Source organism: Ascaphus truei, chromosome 2 (genome assembly GCF_040206685.1).
Source record: "Ascaphus truei isolate aAscTru1 chromosome 2, aAscTru1.hap1, whole genome shotgun sequence".
Classification (NCBI taxonomy): Eukaryota; Metazoa; Chordata; class Amphibia; order Anura; family Ascaphidae; genus Ascaphus; species Ascaphus truei.
This window is the reverse complement of record NC_134484.1, coordinates 239,027,574-239,055,083: the sequence shown is the minus strand read 5'-3', so window position 1 is coordinate 239,055,083 and position 27,510 is coordinate 239,027,574. Positions and strand designations below refer to the sequence as shown.

The window sequence follows — 27,510 nt, the reverse complement described above, 5'->3', positions numbered from 1 at the left end:
CCTCCACGGCATTAGGGCGCCGGGGCAGCCATGGTTGCGAGACCCCCAACCTGCCCTGGTGCCGGAGACAGTATTTTGCTACATCTGTACAGAGCTTTAAAAAATTGTTTACCAAACAATATATCTCAGTTTTAACTTTTATACTGTATGTTTCTTTATCTGGGAATTCAGCTGACCAAAAGTTTTCAATGTTTTAATTAATACTAAATATTAACAACCTCAACTGTATCTTAAACTTCATCTTGTATCGTTGTATGTAAAAATATATATTTAGTTTTTATACATTTACTTAAAGTGAGCTCTATTACAGAGATACATATTTTAGGTATGTGGTATAGATATAATGTGGTTCTATGGAGTCATGTTACATTCTTAAAGGCTTCCGCACTAAGGGGTAAATTCTCTATACTCCCAAGTGGTCATTCGGGTGGAAATTCCCATTGAAGTCTATGGGGATTTTCGTCCGAAAACATCCTGAACAGCCACATAGGAGTATAATGAATTTACCCCTATGGGGGTTATTCTATAGCCACCGAAATAGCAAATCGGGCTGTTCTTTATATAGAATAAGCCACGGGTGCTCAAAATTCTGTAGCTGTGCCCCCCTGCCTGGCAGCCACAGCGTTCGCACGCCCCCTCTCCAAGGAACCAGCGAAAATGACACCGCGGGTCATGTGATGTCATGTGACCCCGCCGCGTCATTTGACGCGTGTTGCCATGGCGACATGTCACATGACCCCGAGGCGTCATTTGATGCCGCATTGCCATGGTGACGCGTCGCTGAAGAGCCAGCAGAGAGCTGGTAAGGGAGTTACAGAGGCCTCACGCCTCCCCCGGCATTTAATTTTGCACACCCCTGGAATAAGCTTCTAAGTGGAAAATTATATATCGTGCGAAGAAGCCGTTTGGGCCATTTTTGGACTGAAAGAAAACGATCGATAAGACGTATATAGAATTACCCCTAAAAATCATGGCGTTAAGGGATTGGAAAGCACAAAATAATTATTGTGCCGGTTATCAAATGGTTATCATTTCTTGTTATAGTTTGGTAAGGTATATCAAAGATGCCTCTGGGTTTTTCTCTCGCCAAAAACTCCATATTTAGAACAGAAAATTCCTGGTGAATTTGTCAATAGATGCAAACCGTTGATGTGCAACCAAATCTTCCTGTGCTGCAGATTTGGCCCCTTTCTGTGACTTACAGTAGCAGGTTGATGCGTACTGAAGAGTTTACTGTGTTTATTACTAGTTCATGTCAATGGAAATTAGAATAGCATCTGGCTTTGATTATTTGAAATAGAATTTTGTATTCTAAAGACACTACATTTTTATTATGCAACTTTTTCTCAACTAATTCGTTCCTTAACTCTGTTTCCCAACACGAGTGAAAAATACACACACAGTAAGTGTGAATAGAGAACAAAATCACATTTACTGTGCAAAGTGGTTTTCAACCCACACAATAAGTGTGTTATGTTTTGGGGATGTAACCCTTGGTGTGCCAGGATGCTTCACTCTACATAGATTAAGAATATTATGTATATATTGTACTCTAATATCCAATCCATCGGATACCCATTGTTATTACTGTAGGAACGTTAAAGACTATGGTATGTACTGTATAACCCTGTATGTGTCACTATAAATCATAGGTAAATTCTGCTACAAACACAATATTCAGGTGTTGCGCATTCATGGACTGCCTAGAAAATGGCCAGCATTCATCGCCACTGGAAGATGATGGGCTATGGGTTAATTACTGCAAGTAAATCGTAATATAACAATGTTAAAAATAGATGAGCCACTACAAATGTCCAAAATAAAACAAGGCAATCTTACATTGTTTAATAAAGTTCTTCAAATAATGACGGATGTTAAGTAAGGATAAATCGTTTCATGATTATTTTGCAATGAACCACCATAGCTTCCATACATTGTTACTTTTAATTATTCACCGTGTCTATGTATCAGGGCTACGAACAGAGGGTGGGGGGGGGGTGTCTACATTGCCACCAGGTAGAGTCCAGACCCCACCAAGACCCTCAGGTCAGATAGGGCCCGGACCTCCCCCTCCACCGCTTAACTTGTCGGCACCCCTTCCTCTCTTCCCCATTCTACAACCCGGGGTCCAGGTGGAGACTTTAGTCCTGGGCATGCTGTCAGCAGCTCTGCTATATATCAAGACATTTTGGCACAAAACCAGGGCATTTTCAATCTTCACTCCAAGTTTGCCCCATGTTTTCCAGCTTGTGACTTGGAGAGTGTCAGTAGGAGGAGTTGGGAAGGAGTTACATGGTGCCCATATTATATTGAGAGGTATCATATTTTGTGTGTACGGTTTCCCCTTTTATTTTCCCCAAAAAATAATCTGCCATGTTATGTGGCGTAACGTTTAAAATTCCAAAAGCCCTTCTCTCTGTGTTGTTACATCGATCCCCAAGTGAATACAACTGCAACTCTATACTACATAGGATGGCATAGCTGGGAACAGCATTAAGTAGTTTTTGGCTTCATTAAATCTGTTAGCCCAAATCTTGTGTCCAAGTTGTTCCCATACTGTATCCTATGTCTGTATGTAATACATTTGAATCAAACTTTTAACATGTATATGGAGTAACACCAATTAAACTGCATGCTTCTGGAAAGCTGGAGAAAAACTAGGCAGTAAAAAATATGCCCTATAAAAAAAACAGCTATTAATGAATAAATGTAGTACACGTTTTTTTTTTCTTCAAACCACTAACACATTTATATAGCGTTATGACAGTGAAAACATGGGTAACATTTGTATTGGTAACACACACTTATCCAATATTTTAGTATAATGCTATAACTTTCCTGGTTACTGAAATCAGGGGTTCTCAACTCCAGTCCTCAAGACCACCCAACAGGTAAGGTTTTAAAGATATCCCAGCTTCAGCCACCTGTGCTGAAACAGGGATATCCTGAAAACCTTACCTGTCGGGGAGTCTTTAGGACTGGAGTTGAGAACCCCTGACTAAAATGATGAAAATGTAAACATTTTGTGTACCAAATCAATTCAGAAACTATTTGAGAAACCAGCATAACACTGTACTAGATTTTAACGAACAATGCTCATCTTATGATGGCAACTTGCCTATGACTATTTCATGTAAACATTACCAATTCAATAAATATCTGTTACATTTAATAATTGTTATATCTAACATACAAAATACTTCACTTATGACATTAATTTGCTTCATGGCAAAATATATGGTGTTTATCCCATTTCCAAATCACTTAAATGGCATTATTTTATTGCAAGCAGGATAGTACTGATGTCGCAATACTTTGGGGGAATAAAAATACATCGCTGGCCACATTATTGCTGAATAAATAAATGAATAGGAGAAAGGTCTATAAAATATTTTGTGCAAAACACTTCTCAGGAGTGAATTTCACTTTCAAAAACATGTTCAATGTGTAATGATCTCTAGTACATCTAGAGCAAAAATGCAGCATTTTTAAGTTAGCCCGTTGAATACATCAGAAATGTTACAAATACTGTGTATTAGATGCAAGTCCGGATATCAGTGGAATGTTTTTAAATGAGTGCAGGAGTGTATGAAATGCCAATGATATATTTCATATTAACAATAATAGGATGAGACTTTTGTAAATCAATGATGTTAACCAACCATAATGCTTAGTACAGCTAAACACATTATTTCACATGAAACTGCCACAAGCACAAACTAATCTCATTTGGCACAGCTAAACTGAATCAAATCCAGCGCTCAGCTCCAGCAGCTAAAACAGCTCTTTTAATGCTAAATTTACCTATCGTTTAAACTGGAGTTCAAATTACTGCACAATTTTATTCACATTAGCTTTATTTCTTAAAGGAGACACTAGTTTATAGCAAGTCAATAGGGTTGGAAATATTGACCTGTAATGTGGTAGCAGTGTTTGCCAATAATCAGAATGACTGAACATCTGAAAAGTTTAGCTTCACTGCACCCTACTCACTCCGTTTGTGGGATTTATGGTTGTAAGAGATGGGTTACATAACCCAACTACCTTAGAACAGAAGTCACTGGGAAAGTCCCATTTGTCAGAAAAACTAGAAAACGGCCATTTGGAAATACATGGACATAATATGGGTTATACAGGCATACAAACTCTGCTCTTTTAGAGACCAGTTTCTAAAAACGAATTTCGTTACTACTGGGAAGTCAAATAGTGTAAGCGACACGGTTGCCTTAAAGTACAAATTTGAGACCTGGGTATGATCACCATTTTATAACGGTATTGACTTTTATTTATGACCTTGGCCCACCTTTACACATTGCATAACTCATTTGTTCAAAGTAAATAACAGATGCATATTATCCAGTAGAAAAGATGTTGATATTTACCACTTTAATCCTAGCAACACCTTCTGGGTCTGCAAAAGCATTGTTTGTTAGACCTTGTAGTAATAACTCCTTCACTGCTGGAGAGACTTGCAATATGTAGCAGTTCTCTCCAATACAAAATGGCATAAAGTGTCCAGTACAAAATGACATAGAACGTCAGCAGGTTTTCTTGCAAATCCAAAGGTTTTGTACGCTTACGGAGTTCCCATCAACAAGTAGAAGGTCAGTGCAACAATCAGCAGAAGGCAGAAAGGGGAGGAGAAGGTTTGGTAAGCTGCTGAAGGCATGAAAATATCTTCATATCTGTAAATGCTGACCACATTCTCAGAGACCGGAGGTGAGTCAATATCATGCCGTGTTATTGAGCCTGAAGAAGGCAAAGAAGAAGGGAAAAGAAAATCAGCAACTAAATTTAACAACTAACACCACACCGTCTTGAAAGATCATCAGATGTAATGGTAGTTATACTGGTCTATATAGTATAACAGACAATAGAGGGCAATATACATATGTAGCAGAGGTTAATAGTACTTTATGGTGGGATATTCTACATTGAACACTATTAAAACGGTGATATTTTGTATTATAAAGTGATATGTTGTGTCAATGGAAGCAACAAAGTCTGCTACACCTGTCTAGGCAAGAAACAGACACATTTGAACATTTGGTAATTACTGATCAATTAACACAACTTCTATGTTTGTATGCATGTCTTTATTTATATAGCGCCATTAATGTACATAGCGCTTGACAGCAGTAATAAACGTGACCATCATATAAAAACCAAATAATACAAATAACACATAATGGGATGAAGCGCTTCAGACATAAAAACAACATTAAGGAAGAGGAGTCCTGCTCCAAAGAGCTTACAATCTGATTGGTTGGTAGGAAGAACGTACAGAGACAGTAGGAGGGTGTTCTGGTAAGTGCGACTGCAAGGAGTCAAGATTTATGTATGGGTTGTAAATTCTCAGCCATGGAGCTACTCGTATGCTTCGTTAAGCAGGTGTGTTTTAAGGTGGCAATGTGAAAAGAAGAGTGTACCGCGCACCAAATTGTGATCTTAGAAAATTCACAATAAGTGAATCAAATAATTATGACACTAAATAGTGTTAGAAACACATTAAATAATGTTCAATAAAATAAACGGTGAATGTTAATAGGGGTAGAGAGAAGACATCCTTGAGCAGAATACAAGACTCGGGATGGTGCATAGCGAGAAATTAAGGCTGAGATGTAAGGAGGGGCAGAAAAGTGAAATGCTTTAAAAGTGAGGATAATTAAATGTGTGATACAGGATTTGATCGGAAGCCAGGAGAGGGATTTCAGCAGGAGAGGCGCTGAGACAGATTTAGGAAAGAGTAGAGTGTTTCCTCAGAAGCATTTAGGATAGATTGTAGGGGAGACAGGTGAGAGGCAGGAAGGCCGGACAGCAGGAGGTTACAGTAATCAAGACGGGAGAGAATGACGGTCTGTGTCAGAGTTTTACCAATTGAGCAACAGAGGAAAGGGCGTATCTTTGTAATATTGCGGAGGAAAAAAACAACAGGTTTTAGCTACCTTTTCAATGTGAGAGAAGTCAAGTGTGACACCTACAGATGCAGCGGCCGTTATTCGAACATATCGCGCGTTGTGTACCTCGGATACCCATGTCTTGGCGTGTCATTACCGCGTGTTGACTTGTGTTTTATCGAGTGCAGAAAATGGCATTTTAGTGTTCTGGTTTTTACACACCTGCAAATTGACACAGTACTGTACTGTACACACTACAATTCATTCATTTCTGCCACGGAAACGCAAAGAATTGCACCCAAAGAAATCGGGAACCATAAAATTCAAACAAATCCACTGCGTGATTGGCCGCGTGGAGTACAGCAGCGCACACGAAAACGGCTCCGTGATATGTTCGAATAACGGCCGCTACATCTGTAGGCAGCGTGTGCTTCCAACAGTAATGTAACCTGATTCTTGTCTATATATTTCCAAAGCTCTTTGGATCCAACATTTAAAGTTCAGGCTCCAGTATGAGGTTAAAAAGAAACCCTGCTGGCAGTGAATGGAATAAAAAGGGACCCTTTGGCAGTGAAAAGTTAAAAAAGGAAGGTAAGCTAAAAAATGGTGGTACTCTTCACCACTGAACATAGCTACACTTCAACTACTGACATCCACTAAAATTATTACCTTTGGGATATTAAAAGCATGAAGAACAATATTAACCCAATAAATAGCATTACATTTATATGCATGTTATGATAAAACAGCTATATTTGTTAAAAGCCATATTAATATATTATTTTACATTAAGATTTCTTCTGAATCTAAAGCTAGTGGAGGATATAACAATAAAATATTAGTATAAAACTAATAAAAACATAAATGTATTTATATTTGTATATAGCAAGTGTCTTGTGTTATCCAAGTGAGACACAGTCCCTCTTACCTTGAATTGCTGGGCCCCAGGCAAATAAGTAGTACCAGCTCAAGTGCAAATCTACTATAGTTTCATCTCTGGGGACATACACAGGACGCTTGAACCGGCAGGTCACTCGATTATTGTCAAATACTCCCTCCTCGTCCCTCGCAGGATTCCTCTGAATCTCTTTAGCCCACTGACCAACATTATAGAAGTGCTGTATTCGAACCCTACCATTGTCATCGTGGACACAGGCCATGACATCATCCCCTCCCTAAGAGTCACAACAATGAGACAGTTACCTCTGTGACAAAATGAACACACAGTTTAAAGTGACGATGAGTATCATAACCAAAAACCTGCCCCCTCCTCCTAGCCTGACCATCCCCCATAAAATTTCAGCATAATTAATGCATCAAACCATGTAATTAATACTGGGGACAACTGCACAATGCAGTAATTACCTGTCCTACTCATATGAATAACATAGGTTGCAAGCTCAACCACAGGATATGTACAGTAGTATATTTCCATATATCAAAGCTGCAACTCCTCGCCCCCCAGAAATATATATACATATATATATATCTAAAAACAGAAAAAGAGAGAGAGCGCACGCCCCATAGCATAATACTGCATAAAATTTATTAAAAAAAGGGGGTGGGGGGTGGGGTGGGTAGGAATCGCACTCACAAGATGCAAATAGTTAAAAGGCAGTTTGTGAATATATCACCACCATGATAAAGGAATTAAATTCACTTATTTCCACAGATACAAGAAAAAGATGAACCTATAATAGTCACACTCATATCCATGTACTAATACATTGTGTTGAGAGAGAAAAGAAGAGAGGAAGAGCAAGAAGCCCATACCAAGCGCGGGAATACAATCGGCGGCCATTAGAAGTGAGAGCTGGAATCTGGACAATATACAGATAGCGAACGGAGCCCTGTACATCTGGTTCCTGGTGATCGTGTCTGGCAGTCCTGAAGGAGTCCACGGAGACGTGTTCCAGTATCCAGAACCGGATGGTGGTGATATATTCACAAACTGCCTTTTAACTATTTGCATCTTGTGAGTGCGATTCCTACCCCCCCCCCCACCCCCCACCCCCCACCCCCTTCCCCCTTTTTTTAATAAATTTTATGCAGTATTATGCTATGGGGCGTGCGCTCTCTCTCTTTTTCTGTTATTAGATATCTGTGGAGTTGGTTTACCCTGTGTGAGAGCAGCCCAAAGACCCCTTTATCAACATCTGAATAGCCATCATTATGGACTAATTATTGAAGGACTGGTTGGATTTTTTTTTATTGATTTTTTCTGTTTTTTCTTTTTTCAGCACGTTTATGCACTGTTAATACATTTATTATTGGTTGTGGTTAAATAGAATTTATAAGGTTACACTATTTAAAGATATATACACAATTTATAATTTATACACTTTACACAATAATTTATTGATCAATTATAGTCCTATTAATTCATCTATATCACAGTACTATTTTTTGGCGCTACACTTTTTTGTTTTTACATATATATATATATATATATATATATATATATATATATATACTGTATATATATATATATATATTTTTTTTTACTTTGCCCTCAGAGGTGATTTGTGGTGCCCTGAACTTCGTGGCTCACTTGGTTCCCGGTAAAACAGACGTTTAACTTTTTATTGTAGGATCTTTGAACAAACTACAAATATGGCCTTAGGGCCACGGATAGAAGTGACCACATTCCCTTGGCCATAGGAGCAAGTCTGACTAACGGCCATTTTTTGTATACTTGCCCGGTGCTGGCATCTCAGAAACCATGGGTCATCTGGAGGGCCACTGTTCAGCTCTGGGGGACCCCTGATTCAGGCAAGTAAACACAATCTAAACTCCCCTCCCACCCCAAAAAAAACTAGCAAGTGGAACTACTGCTTCACAGTCTACTTATCGCTTACCATTTTCTTATCAGACGAAAAGCCAACAGCCACCCAGCCATCCGTGTCAGCACTCAGCTCAAACTCAACGTCAGCGCCTATACGGCGATAACTCAAAAAATAGTCACAGGTCTCCGCGTTACATCCAGGTTTGCCATATCTGTAAAACAAAGAAAGCATTTCCACTGGACTGATTAAGCTTTCCATATCAGATGGGCAACACATTGCAAAGCAAAGGCAATAAGTAACTACACCAATTAAATATTATTATTATTACCGTTTATTTGTAAAGCACTAACATATTCCACAAGGTGGTACAGTGGGGGTACAGAGTGACTTCAATTACATACACAGAATGACATATGAGTAAGGACAGACAAGCGCAAAAAGATACAGAAGGTAATGGGGGCCCTGCTCCAGAGAGCTTACAATCTAGATGGTATGCTCATTGGGTTAATTTGGAACTTCTCTGTACTTTATTGCAGTGGCCTGCAACAGCGAAGGCATTAAAGTTTGTGCTTTTGTATAGCTTGCCCTGTACTTTAGGGAATAAAGCAGCTACTTTCTTTGTCCTTTACAATGTAACAATGTTCGGGGGAGATTTACAAATTAAACACAATAGAAAGAAACTAATAAAATTAATATATAGCCAATTATGAAAAAAACGATGAACGTACGTGTTAATATTAGGTAAAACAGCTGTAGCAGAATATGGTGTGACATATAATTGTTAACTGATGAACTAATTCATTAAAATATGTTAGTACTGAAAATAATTATTATGCATATTTTTTTCTGAGTCTATATAATTGAAATAGAGATTTTAACATTTACAAAAGGACACTAGAGTCATTTGAAAGGTGAGATAGTCGGTCCCTTGTAGCAATCTTTGAGAACGACAAAGGAAACATTTGTTGACTACCATTTACAGTACTTGCAGCATTAGGACCCATTTGATATGCATGTTAATAAGCAACTATACAATAAAATCCACTGGCTTTGTTTGCTTGCTCTTCTTTTCTGAAGGTCTTTGTGTAACTGATATTTGATGTCCCTGGTGTCTGATATACAGCAGGGCCCTGGGCATACGGCGGGTTCCGTTCTAGGGGCCCGCCGTATAGTGAAAATCGCCGGAAAGCGGAACCGGCAATTTTCAGCTGTGCGCATGCACAGCCCGGCAATTTCCCCCCTGGTGCGCATGCGCGACCTCCGTTCTGCGCGCGCAACCTACGTTCTGCGCATGCACGACCACTGAGCAGACATGGTGGCCCCCTTTTTGGTGCAGCCGTATCAGCTGATCGCCGAAAAGCGGGGCGCCGAGAAGAGGGGCCTTGCTGTACCTGATGGTGACTTGAATAGATAAAGCTGATCAACCTAACTTTATCAACAGATCTAATGTAATGGTGAAAGCCAGTGCAAATAGGGTTTCACCACCCGCTTGCTGTTTAATGACTGTACTGTAATGTGCATAAATATATATTTCATATAATCATTATATTTCACATATAAATCAGCTATTAGTTAATCTATGAAACGATTACAATTGCTTTTATATACATTTTATCATGTACTGTAGTTTGAGGTGAGAAACCGCAAGATGTCTAGAATATCAAGTTCTGAAGGCAGGCAGGAAACATAGCTTATTACAAAAAATGTGGTTAAGGCGCTCCTTTATGAGGCAATAGATATATAAATAGTGATATGTGATTAAATACTTAATTCAAACAATATATAGTGCTCATTTACTATACATTAATCGTGCAAATGTGTTTAAACAATATAAAATAGGGAAAACGCAGCTCAACCCTTTTGAGAAGGTCCAGATCTCTTTCGCAGATTTCTAAAGTCAGGTGTGGTGCCCTGCACTGTCGGCACCCGTGGCTCCAAACAACGGAGGGATCCGTGACCGGAAGTGCTGCGGATTGTTGCCGGAAGTGACGCGACACGGTCGCAGAGTCCAGAGGATCTGTGCCACCTGTAATTTTTATGTGAACATGCCACACTAATAGAATGTAAGTTATCATTTTAACACAATGCAGTATTGAAAAACAAAGTTGCACTAAGTGTGTACTTTCTCTGCCTTGCATCGAGAGTTACCCTGTGGGATCATCCTGAGTTGAGATTGCTATTAACATCTACTGCTGATCATACACTGGGAAAATCTACCCCTTGGGATCATCCTGAGCTGAGATACTATAGATATCCACTGCTGTTTAATCACTGGGAAAGCGTGAGTCCCCATTTCTGCTGTTATCAAGATGTCTCTTTTTTTTAAAAATAGATTGCACTATATTATTTTTGTTTAGGAAACATAGCTGCAAGGAAGCATAGAAGTTGTGACCACGCGAGAGAAAACTTGGCACCTTAGACATTATTTAGTTTGCTAAAGGTCACACCTTCTTATACCGAGAGATAGAAAAATATAGTCGAAAATATGCAAAGATATATATATGAGTTTTTGGAAAATAGGCAAGATATTGCTAGATTTCAGGAAATAAGCAAAATATTGCTAGATTTCAAAAGCAAAATATTGCCAGTTTTCAAACAACAAAAAAAGCAAACTATGATGTGTACAATAATTATAATAATTGTTTATTCTTGTTCTTTACAGAGACATTTTACAGACAGTCCCTGCCCTTTGGAGCTTACAATCTATTGTTTTTTGGCACTTGAGGCATAGGGAGATAAAGTGACTTGCCCAAGGTCACTGAGCCACTCCTCCCCACAGACAGTATATAAGTCAGGCTGAGAGAAGGGAAATTAGAAACAGACCAGAGACAATGCTGAGACTGATTGGTATGTATTATTGCAAGCATATAACTAATTACTATACTCTGCTTTATGATGGATTTTTATTATCATTATGGTTATATTACAATAAATATCATATATTGATTTATATTATTCTACTCTCAAATCCCTTCATATTATACTCACTATATTCTTATACAGAATGTGGGGCCATTCTACATATGCAACATCATAATAAGGTGAACTGCTACTCAGAGTATAGACCTCTTTATGAGACATCATTATGGGAAGAAAGGTATGAACCATTACAATTGGCGCCCAACGTGGGTCTCGAAAGTTTTATATTAACAAAATATATATTACCCATTCATAAGATACCCATGTAGAAAATACCTCTTGTGTACAGTATATATACAGAAGGTACCTTTTCATGTATCATGGCTAACATGAATTTTGAAAACACTCTTTGATAAAATGCTATTTTGAGCGCGAAACCATTCAGAGGTTGCACTGTATACTACCATGATGTCTGCCAAGCAATAAAAGTTATTTTTTAACTGCATATCTTGACTAAGCCCCTGATTTTTTTTTAAATTGCTGTGCCCCGTTTTCTTCCTGCTTCTGGATCTCCCTTTATGAATTGTGAAAACTAAAATTGTGCTTGATAAAAACAAGCAAAGTTGATAGAAAATGTATTACAAAATGTACATTAATAAATACTCTTCCTACTGTATATAGAGTACTTACATTGCATATTCCTCCTGGATAAAAAAAAATGATATCTTAAAATAAGGTGCTTAATAGTATTGGCTTTCTGTTAGATTATCATGGTCACTAATTAAACCATGTAACTCTTAGAGCACTCTAAAAATACCATGCAAAACAAACTTACCTGTAACCTAGACCAACATCATAAGTAATGATTAGTTAAATTAGGGCAAATATGTAGCTGGCATTATTACTCCAGTTAACTTGTGTGTTAGGAATAAATAACCCCAAAATAACGCATGTGTTAAGGAAATAACACACACGTTACCATTTGTTTCAATGGCGCTGCACTAACATGTACATTAAATAATGCAAAAGTTGTAACGTATGCTATTCTGTAACTGCCCTCCAGCTATATGTAGCACAATTATCAAATATTTTGGGGAGGCTAGCACATTAAAATAATAAATATGTGATATTTGTGCTATAATAGGAGTGTAGCTTTCTTTTTTTAATTAAATGTCATGCCTCTTTTAAAAGGAAATTATAAGGTCCCCACTGTCACATGCCTTTTTGTAAATTATGTATAATTGCCCTGCAATATAACTGCCTGGTTCAACTACAGTGGTTCTGTTCTGCCTGTCTGTTCCAGCACTTCATGGTTTTTGCTATTACCCTGACAATAAACTTATAAACAATAAACAGAAACTTCTTTCTGAGTTGGGCTGCTCCTCCTCCCCTTGCTTTTTGGTGCAGTCCAACTCCTATTTCCCCTCTGACTGTGTCATGTCCTGTCTTTTCAGTGTGTGCCTCCCAGCAGCAAAGTTCTCCCACTGTTTTCCTGTGAGAAACCTTTGTTTTTGTTACCTATCCCTATCTGTATTTCTATTCCTATTCCAATTCCCATTACATGCTCCCAACCCTTAGTGTGTATGTGACGGAGAGGCCTTGTAGGTATGGTCAGGAAGAAACAGAAAAAAATCTCCCAAGGGGGAGGTACTGGCGGTGCACTGCGTGCCAGCAAGTGCTTGAGATGCATTCCAAATGGACGAAATGAGGACGCATGCCAGATCGCTGTATCAAAATGTTATTTAATGAACGTTTGGCAACATGTGAACTACAACAAGAGTCTTGAGAGGAACCTCAGGCGCGTTTCGTGCAATCCGTGCACTTTATCAAAGACCTGTTGTAATTGCAGTAATCAAGTAATCGGGTTGCAGTAATCATGTAACAAAAACAGAATAGAGTCTTTAAAGTAAACAGGATAAGTCTGCAAAATAACTGGACAGTCCTTGATCGCCGGTATCTCCAAGGGAGTTCAGGCTTTCCCCCTGACAGGCTCTCTTCAACCTGTTCCCTCACAGATTGAGAGCCAAAATGAGAGACAGCAGAATGTCTAGTGCCTGCATTTTAAACCTCCCCTTTCCCATCAGTTCACAGACCTACAAGCTAGGGTGTGGGTTTTCCTGGTCTGCTCAGGTGAGAGAGTTTTAACCTTTTATACACTCCCTCGCAGTGTATTTTCCCAGTACTTTATCCCCCTTTTATTTCTGTTTTGTTTCCTCCAATAAACAATTCAGAATAAAGAAGCCTCTCCTTGAATGGAATAGGGATTGAGTTGAGCTGTATGCCTCTACTCACTAACCACAGTGTGCATGAGTCAGAACAGGTTCTCTTGTTGATGATGTTCATAACTTATTTTTTTCTTAACACTAATAGGTGCTGAGTATTGTTTAACAATTCCTGGGCGTTCCAATATTGTAAATCTTGTAGAAAAATCAAAGAATTGTACATTATTCACACCAACCTAAAGCAGCCCTTAGTTTTTCCACAATCATCTGCGCGTATTCTTGCAAATGGATCAACAGGAGGAGCCGTGGGGAATGGATAGCCTGCAAAAGACAAAAGAGAACATCCACTTTTACTTTTCCCCCCGAGCTTCACAGAAACAGAATGGTGCACCCTCAGAGAACCATCGCCTAGGTAACCCAAATTCAAATAAGACAATGTACAGAAGAAGGAATACAGATCTAGTCCACGAAAGAAATAGTTATATTTTATTCCAGACCCTGAAGAACATTATACAGAGGGATTGATGAAGTGGCCAGGAGTAATAAACCCTGTATGGGTAATCAGTAGGGTTATCTCTTTGTAAAGACTCTTTTAATAAACCGGAAACATTTTTATCCTGGACTAGATCTGTGTTCCTTCTTCTGTTTGTTGTCACACTTTTACTTGTATACATTCCATGTTTACTTGACTTGTTTTTACACACGTTACCATGAAAGTCGTTACTCAATTTAAAAGAAAATATTTACAGTTGGATATTCTGTGATATTCTGAATCATCACTGCCAATGAATCCTATGGAAAATCTGTGATATTTTGCATTATGACTGAGTTCAGTGATTAGAGATCGACGGACTGGTCCAAAACTGTTTCCGGATTTTCCTGGATTTTTTTTTAGTTAAAATTCGATCCCCACACCAAAATCCATCTGCAGATTGAGTACTAAAAATATTCAAGTTTAACAGTGGGTCTGACTTTGAGACTGATTTGAGGAATTCCGCACTTAAAGGAACTCGCCAACCCACCTCGGACTCAAATTCGAAGACATTTTTTTTTACCCATCTCCAGCAATAATCTTTGCTATATCTGCATGAGCATCTTCACAGCACACGTCCTGTGATGAACAAGACCTGGGATAGTCAATGGATTATATTAATGTTACATACTGTAGATGCTTAGTAGATGAGGTTGAACCTATGCTAAATTTAGACGGCAGATACTTATCCTATATTTGTATTTACAGTATATTGATCCAGAGTGAACGCAAACAAAAACCCCAGTGAAATATCATCTAATGATATATCATAAGTGGAAAAATATATTCCTTCTTGACTCCAAATATACTCCCCATACAGTATTTACTTATTTGGTATACCCTATATACAGTACCTTTCCATTCTAAAAAAAAGTCAAACCTTTTTTTGAAGATATCTATTGTACCTGCCATCATAGTTGTTGACGCCTCTTTTCTAATGTAAACAACTCTAATTTAGCTAGCCTCTCCTCATAAATTAGATTTTCCGTCCCCTTTATTCATTTGGTGGCACTTATCTGCACTTTTTCTATTTTCATCATGTCTTTTCTATGGAGTAGTGCCCAAAACTGTACTCCATAATCAAGGTGTGGTCTTACTAATGCTTTATAGAGAATTAATTATGTTTACTTCCCTTCCACCCATTCCCCTTTTAATGCAAGATAAGATCTAGTTTGCCTCTGCAGCATGACATTGGGCACTATCGCCAAGCCTGCAGTCTAAAAGCACACCTAAATCTTTCTCCATCAAGGATTCACCTCATTTTTTCCCGTTTAATTTGTAAGTTGCCTGTTTATTCTTATTTCCCAAATGCACAACCTTCCATTTATCTGTATTTAACCTCATCTGCCATTTACCTGTCACCAGAGCCGCAGACAGCTTTCCCGGGGCCCAGGACTAAAGTTTCCACTGGGACCCCCAACCACGTGCCAGCGGCCTTGCGAGAACCAACCTCCCTGTTTTTGTTTCTCTTACCCTCCCCTCTTCATGCCCATCCTCGCTCTCTCACCCCCCTCCATCACCCTTTCCTCCCCCCCTGCACTCATTCTCCTCTTCCCTCTCTAACATCCCCTTCTCCCCTCCCTCTTAAAGCCCTCTCTCAAACTCCCCGTCCCCATGTATTTCTCTCCCACTGCCCACTCAATGAACCCCCTCCCCAAATACACACACACACACACACACATCTTTTAAGGCAAAGGGCCTGGGAAGGTGGTATAAGGGGATCATGGCACGTGGGCTTACCTGGGGCCCTTGGATTGGCCTTCTGGAATCACCTGGCCAGTTCACTGGAAAGCCCTGCAGGCCCGTGGAGCTTAAGGAAGGGAGGGACAGAGGGGTGGTGCCGAGGGAAGGGGAGGGTCCTGCTGGAGGGGAGAGAGGGGAGGAACAGATGGGGACGGCAGCCCCAGAAAAGGAGAGGGCCCGGCTTGCCTGCAGGAGAGGAGAGCGGGGAGGGCCCTGCAGGAGAGGAGAAAAGGAATGGATAGAAGGGAGGGGCCCAGGAAAAGGGGAGGACTCTGATTGCCTGCACATTGGAAACTGTAGTGTTGCTGGCAGGGAGACCGGGCCCCTTGACTGGTTGGGCCCGGGACAGCAGTCCTGGCTGTGTCCCCCCCCCCCCTGTTAGCGGCCCTGCCTGTCACCATCTCCTTCTGGAGAGAAATTACATAATGCTCTGATTTTACTACCTTACATAATTTAGTGTCAACAGCAAAGATAGAGACTTTGGCATAGAGAGCAAAACTAGGAGTCTCAGTACCTATCCTTGAGGGACTCCACTTACAACTTTAGCCCAACCTGAACATTTTCTATTTGTTGTCTATCCTTCAATCTGTTTACAAGCCAGGTGCAAATATTTTGTACAATAACCTCGTGTGGCATCATATCAAAAGCCTGTGCAAAATTTAAGCATACCACATTAACTGCACTACCCTGGTTTAAATTCCTACTTAACTCCTCAAAGAAACAAATAAGGTTAGTTTGGCATGATCTATCCTTCATAAATCCATGCTGACTATTACTAATATTTTTGTTATCCATTAGGTATTCCTGAATTTTATCCCGTACTAAACCTTCAAGTACCTCCCCCACTATTGATGTTAGGCTTACAGGTCTGTAATTCCCCGGTTGTGATCTAGCTCCCTTTTGAAGTGAAACTTCTTTAGTGGCACCTCATTCGAACTGGGGTAAAAATGGATTGTGGAGACAGAAACGTCAGTGCTGGCAGATGAGGCCGGGCTGTGTTCTGGCTCAGCCCGACCCCAACACTGACATGATCCCAACCGCTCAAAAAATCAGACGCTCCCCCCACATGCCGCCGGCGCCGCTCCAAACGGCCGCAATTCCCCCCACGTGCATTGCTAGTGTACAGCGGCTCCCCGGGCTCTCTGTCCCAGCCGCAACATATGCGGCTCCTAACGGCCGCAATTTCCCCCAGGTGGAGATGGGCACGGGCGGCATCTGGGGCAGCGGGGACCCGCTGACCGGCTCCTGGGACCAGGCCCGCTCTCTGTCCCAGCCGCGCGCTCTGCCGGGCTGGAGACTCTGCCGGGCTGGAGTGGAGACTCAGACAGAGCCCCCCTGCGCATGCGCATGCGCTGCTGGGCTCACTCACGTACAGGCAGCAAGGGGAGCTGTTCAGCTACCACCAAGCTCTGCGCTGCCCGCGCATGCGCAGTAGTCATGGCGACGCTGCCGGACGCCGCACATGCGCAGAAGCGGCTGGCAGTGGCGCCGTTCCCCCCACACGCTCCTAACGCCCATTGACACCGGCGCCATTCCGCCCTCCACTGATGCGGGCGTTCGCGGGGCCCCTGTGTATGCGTGTGTGTCAGTCAGTGCGTGCATGTGTGTCAGTCAGTGTGTGTATGTGTGTCAGTGTGTCAGTGTATGTGTGTCAGTGTGTGTGTGTCAGTCAGTGTGTGTGTGTTTCAGTCAATGTGTGAATGTGTGTGTCAGTCAGTGTGTATGTGTGTGTCAGTCAGTGTGTGCATGTGTGTCAGTCAGTGTGTGCATGTGTGTCAGTCAGTGTGTGTATGTGTGTCAGTCAGTGTGTGTATGTGTGTCAGTCAGTGTGTGTATGTGTGTCAGTCAGTGTGTGTGTGTATGTGTGTCACTCAGTTTGTGTATGTGTGTCAGTCAGTGTATGTGTGTATGTGTGTGTCAGTCAGTGTGTGTGTATGTGTGTCAGTCAGTGTGTGTGTGTATGTGTGTCAGTCAGTGTGTGTGTGTGAGTGTGTATGTGTGTCAGTCAGTGTGTGTGTATGTGTGTCAGTCAGTGTTTGTGTGTGTGTGTATGTGTAGCAGTCAGTGTGTGTGTGTATGTGTGTCAGTCAGTGTGTGTGTATGTGTGTCAGTCAGTGTGTGTCAGTCAGTGTGTGTGTGTGTGTGTGTCAGTCAGTGTGTGTGTGTGTGTGTGTGTGTGTGTGTGTGTGTGTGTGTATGTGTGTCAGTCAGTGTGTGTGTGTGTGTGTATGTGTGTCAGTCAGTGTGTGTATGTGTGTCAGTTAGTGTGTGTCAGTCAGTGTGTGTGTGTGTGTGTGTGTGTGTATGTGTGGCAGTCAGTGTGTGTGTGTGTGTGTGTGTGTATGTGTGTCAGTCAGTGTGTGGGTGTATGTGTGTCAGTCAGTGTGTGTGTATGTGTGTCAGTCAGTGTGTGTATGTGTGTCAGTCAGTGTGTGTGTATGTGTGTCAGTCAGTGTGTGTGTGTGTATGTGTCAGTCAGTGTGTGGGTGTATGTGTGTCAGTCAATGTGTGTGTATGTGTGTCAGTCAGTGTGTGTGTATGTGTGTCAGTCAGTGTGTGTGTATGTGTGTCAGTCAGTGTGTGTGTATGCGTGTCAGTCAGTGTGTGTGTATGTGTGTCAGTCAGTGTGTGTGTCCTGCTGCAGCCAGGGGCGGGGTGTAACATTGCGCACCACCTCCCCCCCCCCTTCCAAAATTCTGTGCACCCCTCCCCCCCCCGGGGGGGGGGGAGACATGCGCCCGGCACGGGCATGAGTGACCGCGGGCGAGGTTACCCGTCCATTGTAAACTGACTGACACGCATACACACACTGACTGACACACACACACACACACACACACACACACACACACACACACACACACACACACACACACACACACACACACACACACACACACACTGACTGACACACACACATACACACACTGGCTGACACACATACACACGAGGAATTCACACTTAGTGCAAATTGCTAATACAGGGGATGTGTGCCGAGCACGCGCATTATAAGTCAAATTTATTTGCGTTTTGTCAATGAAATTGTATTTTGATTTTTAAGTAAAAGATCACCTACACAAATACAATTTCTGTGACAAAAGTCAAAGAAGTTTCACTTACTATGCGCGTGCACAGCACACACAGCTTTTTTTTTTTAAATATAGGCACCACGTCTGCTTGACGGCAATCTTGTCTGTGGAAATGGAGTCCTTGAATATTAAATGTAATGGTTTGGCTATTACTGAACTTAGCTCCTTTAAAAACTCTTGGTGCATGCCATTGGGGCAGCTTCTTTATTTACTTTAATTTTATCAATTTATGCACTTCTTACCCAGTCATGCAATTGTTCATTAATATAGAGGTTGTGGCTTCCTCCTGTTGCACTATTTTTGCAATTGATTCCTCCCTGGTAAATACAGAGGCAAAGAATTTGTTTAATACCTCTGCTTTTTTCTTATCAGTAATAATTTTCCTGCCTATCTCACACTGTGGAAAATAGCTGAAGCGCTCAAATGCAGGTATATCTCAAAATGATAATAAGCCAGACCACTGTACCAGGGTACTAACAATTGATATAGTACCTATTGTGTCATATAATGGGTACTATCCTCCTGAAGACAGGTGGTGTGTGGTGCAACCCACTCACCATTTGTCTCATCGGCAGGTTCCCCTGAAAAATATGCAAATACTCACATCCTGGTAGGGCAGGCAGGCAGGCTGTGCAGCTATCTCACACTGAAATGGTTCTATATTCTTGTTTCTAATCTTTTTTGTTATTAAGGTACTTAAATAACTTTTTAGGGTTGATCTTACTTTCTATTGCAATCCTTTTTATTTCCAATTTTGATAATTTGATTGCCCTTTTGCAACTTTTGTTACATTCCTTATAATTGTGATATGATGCCTCCATCCCTTCCGACTTTTTAAGAATCTAAATGCGCACCTCTTCTTTTCCATTCCCTCCTCTGTTTATTTAACCACATTGATTTAGACTTGTTTCATATATATATATATATATATATGTATATATATATATATATATGTATATGTATATGTATATGTATATGTGTTAAATAAACTTAAATAAACAGTAAATGGGCAGTCTTTAAGACATTGTTAGAAAAGCACACTCATCAGTGTATAGCCATGGGTTATATCTTAATATATAAATTTGAAATTTGTATGGTTGGTGCTAGATGCGGTGAATCTGATTGGTCCTCAGCCTCTGGCCAATCAGATTGGTGGCTCTATGACGTCACCCAACTGCCACTCTCTTCCCCCTCGGCCTCACCCGACTGACTGACACACTCTCTCTCTCTCTCATCTCACATCTCACATCATCTCATCTCCCCGCCGGCTCCCCCCCCCATCACACTCACCCTCACGTGTGCCGCCCTGCACCAGCTCCCGGACGGAGGGGAAGCCCGGCCCTCCTGCCCCAGCCGCCAACTTCAGGCTCCTCCCTCCTCGATCCCAACCGGACGGAGGGGAAGTGCGGCGCGGCCCTCCTGCCCCAGCCGCCAACTTTAGGCTCCTCTCCCCTCGCTCCCAAACGGCTCCCGGATGGAGGGGAAGCATGGCGCGGCCCTCCTGCCCCAGCCGCCAACTTCAGGCTCCTCCCCCCTCACTCCCAAAGAGGAACAGAGGGGAAGCGCGGCGTGGCCCTCCTGCCCCAGCCTGCCACTCTTGCCCCCCCTGCCAACTTCCCGACCCCACCTCCTGCCCCAGGCAGATGCCACAGAGATATCAGGGCCAGGAGGGGAACCGTCTGCCACCAGGAAACACCAACCACCCGGTCAAGGTAAGTCTCCCACCCAGTCAGTCACCCACCTACTCAGTCACCCACTCACCCACCTAGTCAAAGTCCCCCACTCAGTCAAAGTCCTGACTCACACACTTCCCCCCTCAGTCAGGTCAGCTGACAAATACACAGGGGGAATCACAACTGGCAACAGGGGGGGGGGGAATCCGAGATGTGAACTGGGGGGGGGGGGGGGACCAGAGCTGTGAACAGGGGGGTAACGGAGCTTTGAAGGGGGGGGGGCATATTGCTGTGAACGGGGGAGAAAGAGAGGGGGGAGACAGTGGAAGGGAGAGAGAGGGGGAGCCACAACATTAAATCCCGGGCAGCGCCGGGTATATCAGCTATATATATATATATATATCTATCTATATATATATATATATATAGATAGATATATATATATATATAACCCACGGCTATACGCTGATGAGTGTGCTTTTCTAACAATGTCTTAAAGACTGCCCATTTACTGTATCTTCTACATCTTTCCCAATAAAAGCATAATTCCAATTTATTCCTTTAAGATTATTCCTCAGTTTATTAAAATCTGCCTTTCTAAAATGTAAAGTCTTTTTGGAACCCATATACAGTAATATGGTTTTTAATACTTTATTTAAAATGAGACTATGTTATGATCACTGTTTCCCAAATGTTCCCGGACTTGAATATTTGTTATTAATTCTACTTTACATTGTTTGGAATAACCAAATCCAGTATTGCCCTTCTCCCGATTCGTTACTCAATAATTTGGGTCATGTAATTGTCTTTAAGCACCCCCAAAAAAACTGTTTCCTTTTGTTGTAATGCTAATCTCATTGCCCCAGTCTATGTCTGGATAATTAAAATCGCCCATTTTGCAAACATGACCTAGTTTTGATGCCTTCTCCATCTGCAAAAGTATTTTGACTTCCTCTATCTCACAGATATTTGGTGGTTTATAGCATATCCCTACAAACATTTTCTGTATACTTTTACCTCCACTGCTAATTTCTATCCACAAGGTCTCTACATTTTCATAATTCCCTTCATAAACATCTTCCCTTATAATAGGTTTTAGATCCGGTTTAACATATAGACATACTCCACCTCATCTTCTATTTGCTCGATCCTTCCGAAAAGGAAATAACCTTCTAAATTAACTGCCCAGTCATGAGTTTCATCCCACCATGTTTCAGTAATGCCTATAATATCATACGGCTCCCTTGTAGCTATTAATTCAAGCTCACCCACTAGTAGGTGGGGGCATTTTTTGTGGTTAATGAGGATGACCATGTGGGAGATGAAGATAATTCCTGACCTTCTTCTGAGAGGTATTTCAAGTCATAAAACTCAGAAGCAAATGTGCCATAAGTGTCCTGGTGCTTCTCATCCAGAGCTGGATCCCCATGGTCTGTGCGGCTGCCACGAGCAGTGCTTTCATCAGTAGGGCTGGCACTGGTGGCACCTAAAAAGAATAGCCAAGTTCCCAAACGCAGGCACTGCAGAATCATGGCACTGAGCTAAAAGACAAAAAAAAGATAGATATAGGGAGTGGATATAGCAAGAAGGTGTGTGAGAGGGATATAAGGAAAAGAGAATATTGTGGTCTTTCACTGGGAATTTGAGTGGTTAAGGCTTTTCGGAATCTGCTATCGGTTGATTCCCAAAACCTTGCTCAATCCCTCACAAAAAGACACAAGATCCTAGATTCACAAAGTTTTGTTACATCAGGACACTTAACATGACATTACCTAAAACAGAAAGGGACGTTATTGTCCCTGAGTTAATGCCTTATTCACAATGCTAATTTTATGTAAAAACAACATCCGTAACCAAGTTTATTAGCATAGGGTTAACATCACGTTATTTTAGGATAACTACATTATTTCAATCATTTGCACATATTTTACATATTTCAATTAGCATATTTTCCAGGTGTCTCAGACGTGTTCACAGGAATGTAAATTAATACCTGTAAATTAATCTATTAAAAAAAAGTGTATGCCAATGGTCTCTCTCTTGAGTTGGGAAACACATACTTATAAGGGGAGTGGAGGCAACAAGCCTGGGGTTTCCCATGTTAGCCAATTATTTTCTCATATACTAACTCTCTGCTGATCTCCTGGTTTGTACTCAATGGTACAATGAGATGGGTAGATCTTGAGTGAGCAGGTTCGACAAGCTGCCCTAGACTCCAAAATTTGGTTACTCTAAAATCCCATTAACTCTACACTTACTCAACTATTGCTCATTCTCACCAGGTTTGGGACAAGGCCAAACTGAATAGGAACCCAACAACTTTCCGCTCTCCACTTTATTCCAATCCACCTTTCCCTTCATGCATGAGATTCTTCATATTCCCTTCGTAGGAAGAGCTAAGTATTAACTTCCTCAAAAAGTTACTTTAACAGGCTCTGTATTTAAGCATCCACCAAATTAGCCAACGGTCCCTGTCAGTCTAGGGAGTTCCTCCGCTATCTCCAGCTTAGACACTACACACTATCACTTCCACTGAACCTCACAACTTGCAAAACTAATAATATTGAGAAAACTTCCTTACAAAAATCTATGTAAAAGTGCTATATATTTTCTTTATAAACAGGTCTTCCCTACCTCTAACACTAAAGATAAGCATACAGTATGTGATATTGGCAGTGACCTTTAACTTGATTTGGATTCAGGGGATTGGCAGGAGCTATGATCAAGGGAATCTAAAAAGCTTCTATCTGTACAGAGCTTAAATAAAATGTTTATAGTAACAGGGACTTATCACTGCTTAAGTAAAACTGCCTCTAAATACTCTGAGGAATCCAGCAGGGATTTGGTTAATTGCAGCCAGTCAATTAACCAGGTTCCACATGGCTAATCAGAACACTGAAAGGCCTCTTGTGGGAAACTGCCAAGAGGTACTCCTTTACACACAAGGTGTTGACCCAAGAGAGCAGAGAAGCCTGCACAAAGACTCCTTAGCACACAACTGTGCTGACAAATGAGAACAAAGACAGAGGATTGCCACAAGCAGAGACAGTCTACAAGGAACCAGCCTTCCAACCCTGCAGAGGAATTAAAGCTGCTGTTGCAGTATCCAGAAGGGATTGCTTGGGCTCTTTTGGGGCGGTATTCCCCAACCACAAATAAGAACTTTTATATTTTCATGCCCGATGTTTGCATAATATTAGGCCTCCTGGGTGGGTAGTGGGAGGCGTTAATTCCTTAATTACCATAGTGGTTACTACTGCTAAGGTAATAAAGGTGTTAACACCCTGGGGCAACTACACCCTTCACCCACCCCCTCTACCACCAACAACCCCCGACCCCACCATAACCAGAAATGGGCAAAAGTCCTATTAGCCAAATATTGCTAATAGTGCTTTAGCCTATTCAAATATACAATACTGCACATTACAATAAAAAAAATACAAATTACAATACATTTAAAACAAAACACTAGTCATTTTATCCATTGATTGTTACTGTGGTTATCTATGCCCTCAATGTGGGGGGGGACAACAACAACATATAGGGTGCCCATTGATTGCCAATGTGGCTATTAACCTCCCACTCTATCCCCAACAGATCTGGTTAAAAGCACATTTTCCCATTCAAAAACAACCAATAGCCAGCCACACTATAGTAAATAAAAGTAGTACTTACTCCTGCCAGGATGAAGGCCATCTTCATCCTCCTTTTCAGTGGCACCAACATTAAACACACTAGTTACTGGCAAGTAACCCCTTAATTACCTTAACGGGTTGTAACTGCTATAGTCATTATGGAGTTAACCCCTTCCACTACCCACCCAAGAGGCCCAACCACTCTCCCCGTGGCAACTACCCCTATCCCCCACCCCCTCAACTCACATCACCACACATACACAAATAGGCAATAGCCCTATTAGCCAAATATGACTAATAGAACTTTTACTCATTTGTTCTGCCAACCCCCCCCCCCCCAAAAAAAATAATCCACAATTAAATAAAATACACATTGCAATACAATAAACCCATTGATTGGCCGTCTGTGCCCCCATTGAGGGTGTTACATGGTGTTATTTTGTCAGTATGTTACTTGGGTTAGCATTAGCAACTATCCTTGCCTCTATGATACTATATACCATTTTTGCTACCCCTATTTGATAGATAGTAGCTCTTTTTATGTTTAGTGTACAATGTATTTAGGATTTATGTTTGTTCGACCGTTTACTTCTCCGATAGGGACACATCCTATACCTATCCTATTATTTTATTAGGTATTTTTTAGTAAAGGTTTTAATTTGTATCCATTATCCCTATTACTCTCCAAAGAGTGCTAGTTTAAAAAGGGTCCCTTCCCTCTACAGTAAATATCTACAGTACTCCTACATTATCCCTTTATGCACCCTTACCTATGCTGAAAAGGCAAAGTGCATTGATCCCCCCTATCACTGCATCGTCACCTTCTAATTTCTTCACAAGTTGGATGCCCAGGCCTGTATTATTTCATGTAATTTCCAAATCTTCTAAGCAGTGCTAGTCCATAAAACACATTCTGTGCCAGGAGACATGTTACAGTATGTTCCACTCAGTGATTCATGGAATAGTACCTCTTAGTTAATATGCATACAGTACAACTTCTAAATCTTTGCATCAGTCGCAACTGCAGATCTCACAGGTAAGTTGTGCTTCTTACAATACAAATGAAAGAGAACTACCTTTTTGGTAATGTTGTTTAAATAACTATTACATAATAAGAATATCAGTTAGATCCAATAATTGTTGGGGCTCTATTGACAAACTATGCAGTTTTTCTATTTGAGCAAGAGCATTTATATCTTTGTGGTTAAGCTGTTAAATGTGTTTTCTACATATACATTAATTACAAGCTATATTAGAAACAATAGAAAGCACACTGGCCCCAGCACATAAACAAAAAAGAATCCAAATTATTTTGCGCAGCAACTACAGTTGATTTTATACCTTATACTACAATATAATCTAGGAATATTATTCACAAAGCCATACACAATTAGATGAATGCAGAAAGATCTACAGTAAATAACGGGTTCTTGCTCGGGTCCCTTTTATAATTTGCCTTACTATGGCCCTAAATGATTGGCCTCTTGTTACAATGCATCCCTTGCACTCCCACCTGTTCTCCATGGTTTCACTCTGTGATGATGGTGCTGAAACAGCTCCTCTGCTGCAGCACATCCCCCACCATGAAGGGATATCAAGCAGCAGCAGTCAGCTCTGAACAAGCGTCTCTTTGCACCAAAGTCGCCCTTCTTACCTTCCTCTAAAGGTGATCACACTGAATCCCCTCAGTTATTGTGATGCTGCCTGTGATTACATAAAGAATCCAGTCTCCTTATGCAGGCCTCTGTATGGATCAACACGCCCACAGTGCTCAGCCTGAGCTAGATGCATGGTCTTAAAGGGGCATTGTCAATTTCTCCATTAAAGGGGCAATGCATATCTCAGCTCCACTGTATGCTGAGACGTCATAATTATAGTACCACTATCACTTAAAATTTATTTATATAGAGCTTTTCTCCCATGGGGCCTGAACGCGCTTCACAATGTAAAGAGGAAAACAAAACAACTCCATGGATAGTAAACACAGATTAAAGTGTTTTATTCTCTTTAAGAGCTTTATCGTTGCGCAACTTTACTGCTTTTATACAGATTTCTATGGATGGCATGGTAATATAAATAGACTTGGTATATGCGTAGTGCTATAGACTTCACAGCCGTATTGTAAATGAATAAATAAATGTAACGGGTGTTCCCTATGAATACCGCCGCTACTACTTGCTGTGCAACCTGTGTGGCTCTCAGGAGCCTAAGCCTCCGCTTGGGGAACCTGGGGTACATACATATCATACATCTCTAGGTGCAACGCCTCCACCTGGGAGGGATCCCAACGGAGTGGGAGGAGGCCCTCACAGGAAACAACCACACAACGCTACCGAATATAAAACAGGACTGGCTTTACTGCATGGAAACACACATATCACGTAACATCATAACATCATAACAGCATAACAGCATAACCTCATCATGCGCCACGGCGGGCGCTAACCACAATGGGTGTCACGGCGGACACTAACCACACTAGGCGTCACGGCGGACGCTACCACCTTTAGGCGTCACAGCGGATGCTATCACCTCTAGGCGTCACGGCGGACGCTAACCACCCACAATGTGACCCCACCCTGTGTCCAGTAACCCCCACCCAAATGTCTCGTGCTCCCAAAGTCAAATATCACTGTACATGTGTATGTGTGACTGCGCAGCCACTATGTTGGGTGATAGGCCTGGTTGGTGCACGTGAGTTGCAGGTTACCTGCTCGGGCTCCAGCCACGGGTACCGCGATATAAATCCGTACGATCCGACGTGGTCCTCCACACCGCGTGGGTTGAATGTCCAGCGCGAACAATGTCACTCCTGGTCGCAGGGTCTTTGGTGGTGTCCTGAGCCCAGAACCCACCTCACAGGGCCGCACGGCTTCAACACTGTGTCCCTGTCTATTCAACCAATAAATGGGGCAGTGTCCCTATCTAGGGCCTGTCCCTAAGCTCCACAAGCTACTAGATGACTCAGGACCTAACTGGGACCTTGGGGGCTGCTGGCCTAATGCAGAGGGTCACTGACCCCTGCATCCACCTCTTACCCCTATCTGGTCCGGATCCTGACTGCCTGCGTGGCT

General features: G+C 41.6%; 1 protein-coding gene across 2 annotated transcripts; it reads right to left on the bottom strand.

The window, feature by feature from the left end:
• Positions 1–2,957: 2,957 nt before the first annotated feature.
• On the bottom strand, positions 2,958–26,225 carry FRRS1L (ferric chelate reductase 1 like). Of its 2 annotated transcripts, none has more exons than XM_075585989.1 (6): positions 26,091–26,225; positions 22,141–22,342; positions 14,001–14,085; positions 8,756–8,894; positions 6,826–7,072; positions 2,958–4,749 (listed from the first exon to the last, which is right to left on the bottom strand). In XM_075585989.1, exons 2-6 carry the CDS (start codon positions 22,331–22,333, stop codon positions 4,577–4,579), a joined length of 837 nt encoding a protein of 278 aa, XP_075442104.1. In that variant the 5' UTR covers positions 22,334–22,342; positions 26,091–26,225; the 3' UTR covers positions 2,958–4,576. The 2 variants fall into 2 exon arrangements, with proteins under 2 accessions (XP_075442104.1, XP_075442105.1); XM_075585990.1 differs by lacking the exon at positions 26,091–26,225 and adding an exon at positions 25,950–26,083.
• Positions 26,226–27,510: the final 1,285 nt, after the last annotated feature.

What these genes read in the sequence shown, in the direction of transcription:
- FRRS1L (XM_075585989.1), bottom strand. Translation starts at nt 22,333, where the DNA reads ATGATTCTGCAGTGCCTGCGTTTGGGAACTTGGCTATTCTTTTTAGGT. An exon ending in AAAACTAAGGGCTGCTTTAG is followed by an intron (nt 8,895 to 14,000) that starts GTTGGTGTGAAT and finishes TTTGTTTTACAG; the next exon opens with ATATGGCAAACCTGGATGTA. An exon ending in CTGGGGCCCAGCAATTCAAG is followed by an intron (nt 4,750 to 6,825) that starts GTAAGAGGGACT and finishes TGCCTTCTTCAG; the next exon opens with GCTCAATAACACGGCATGAT.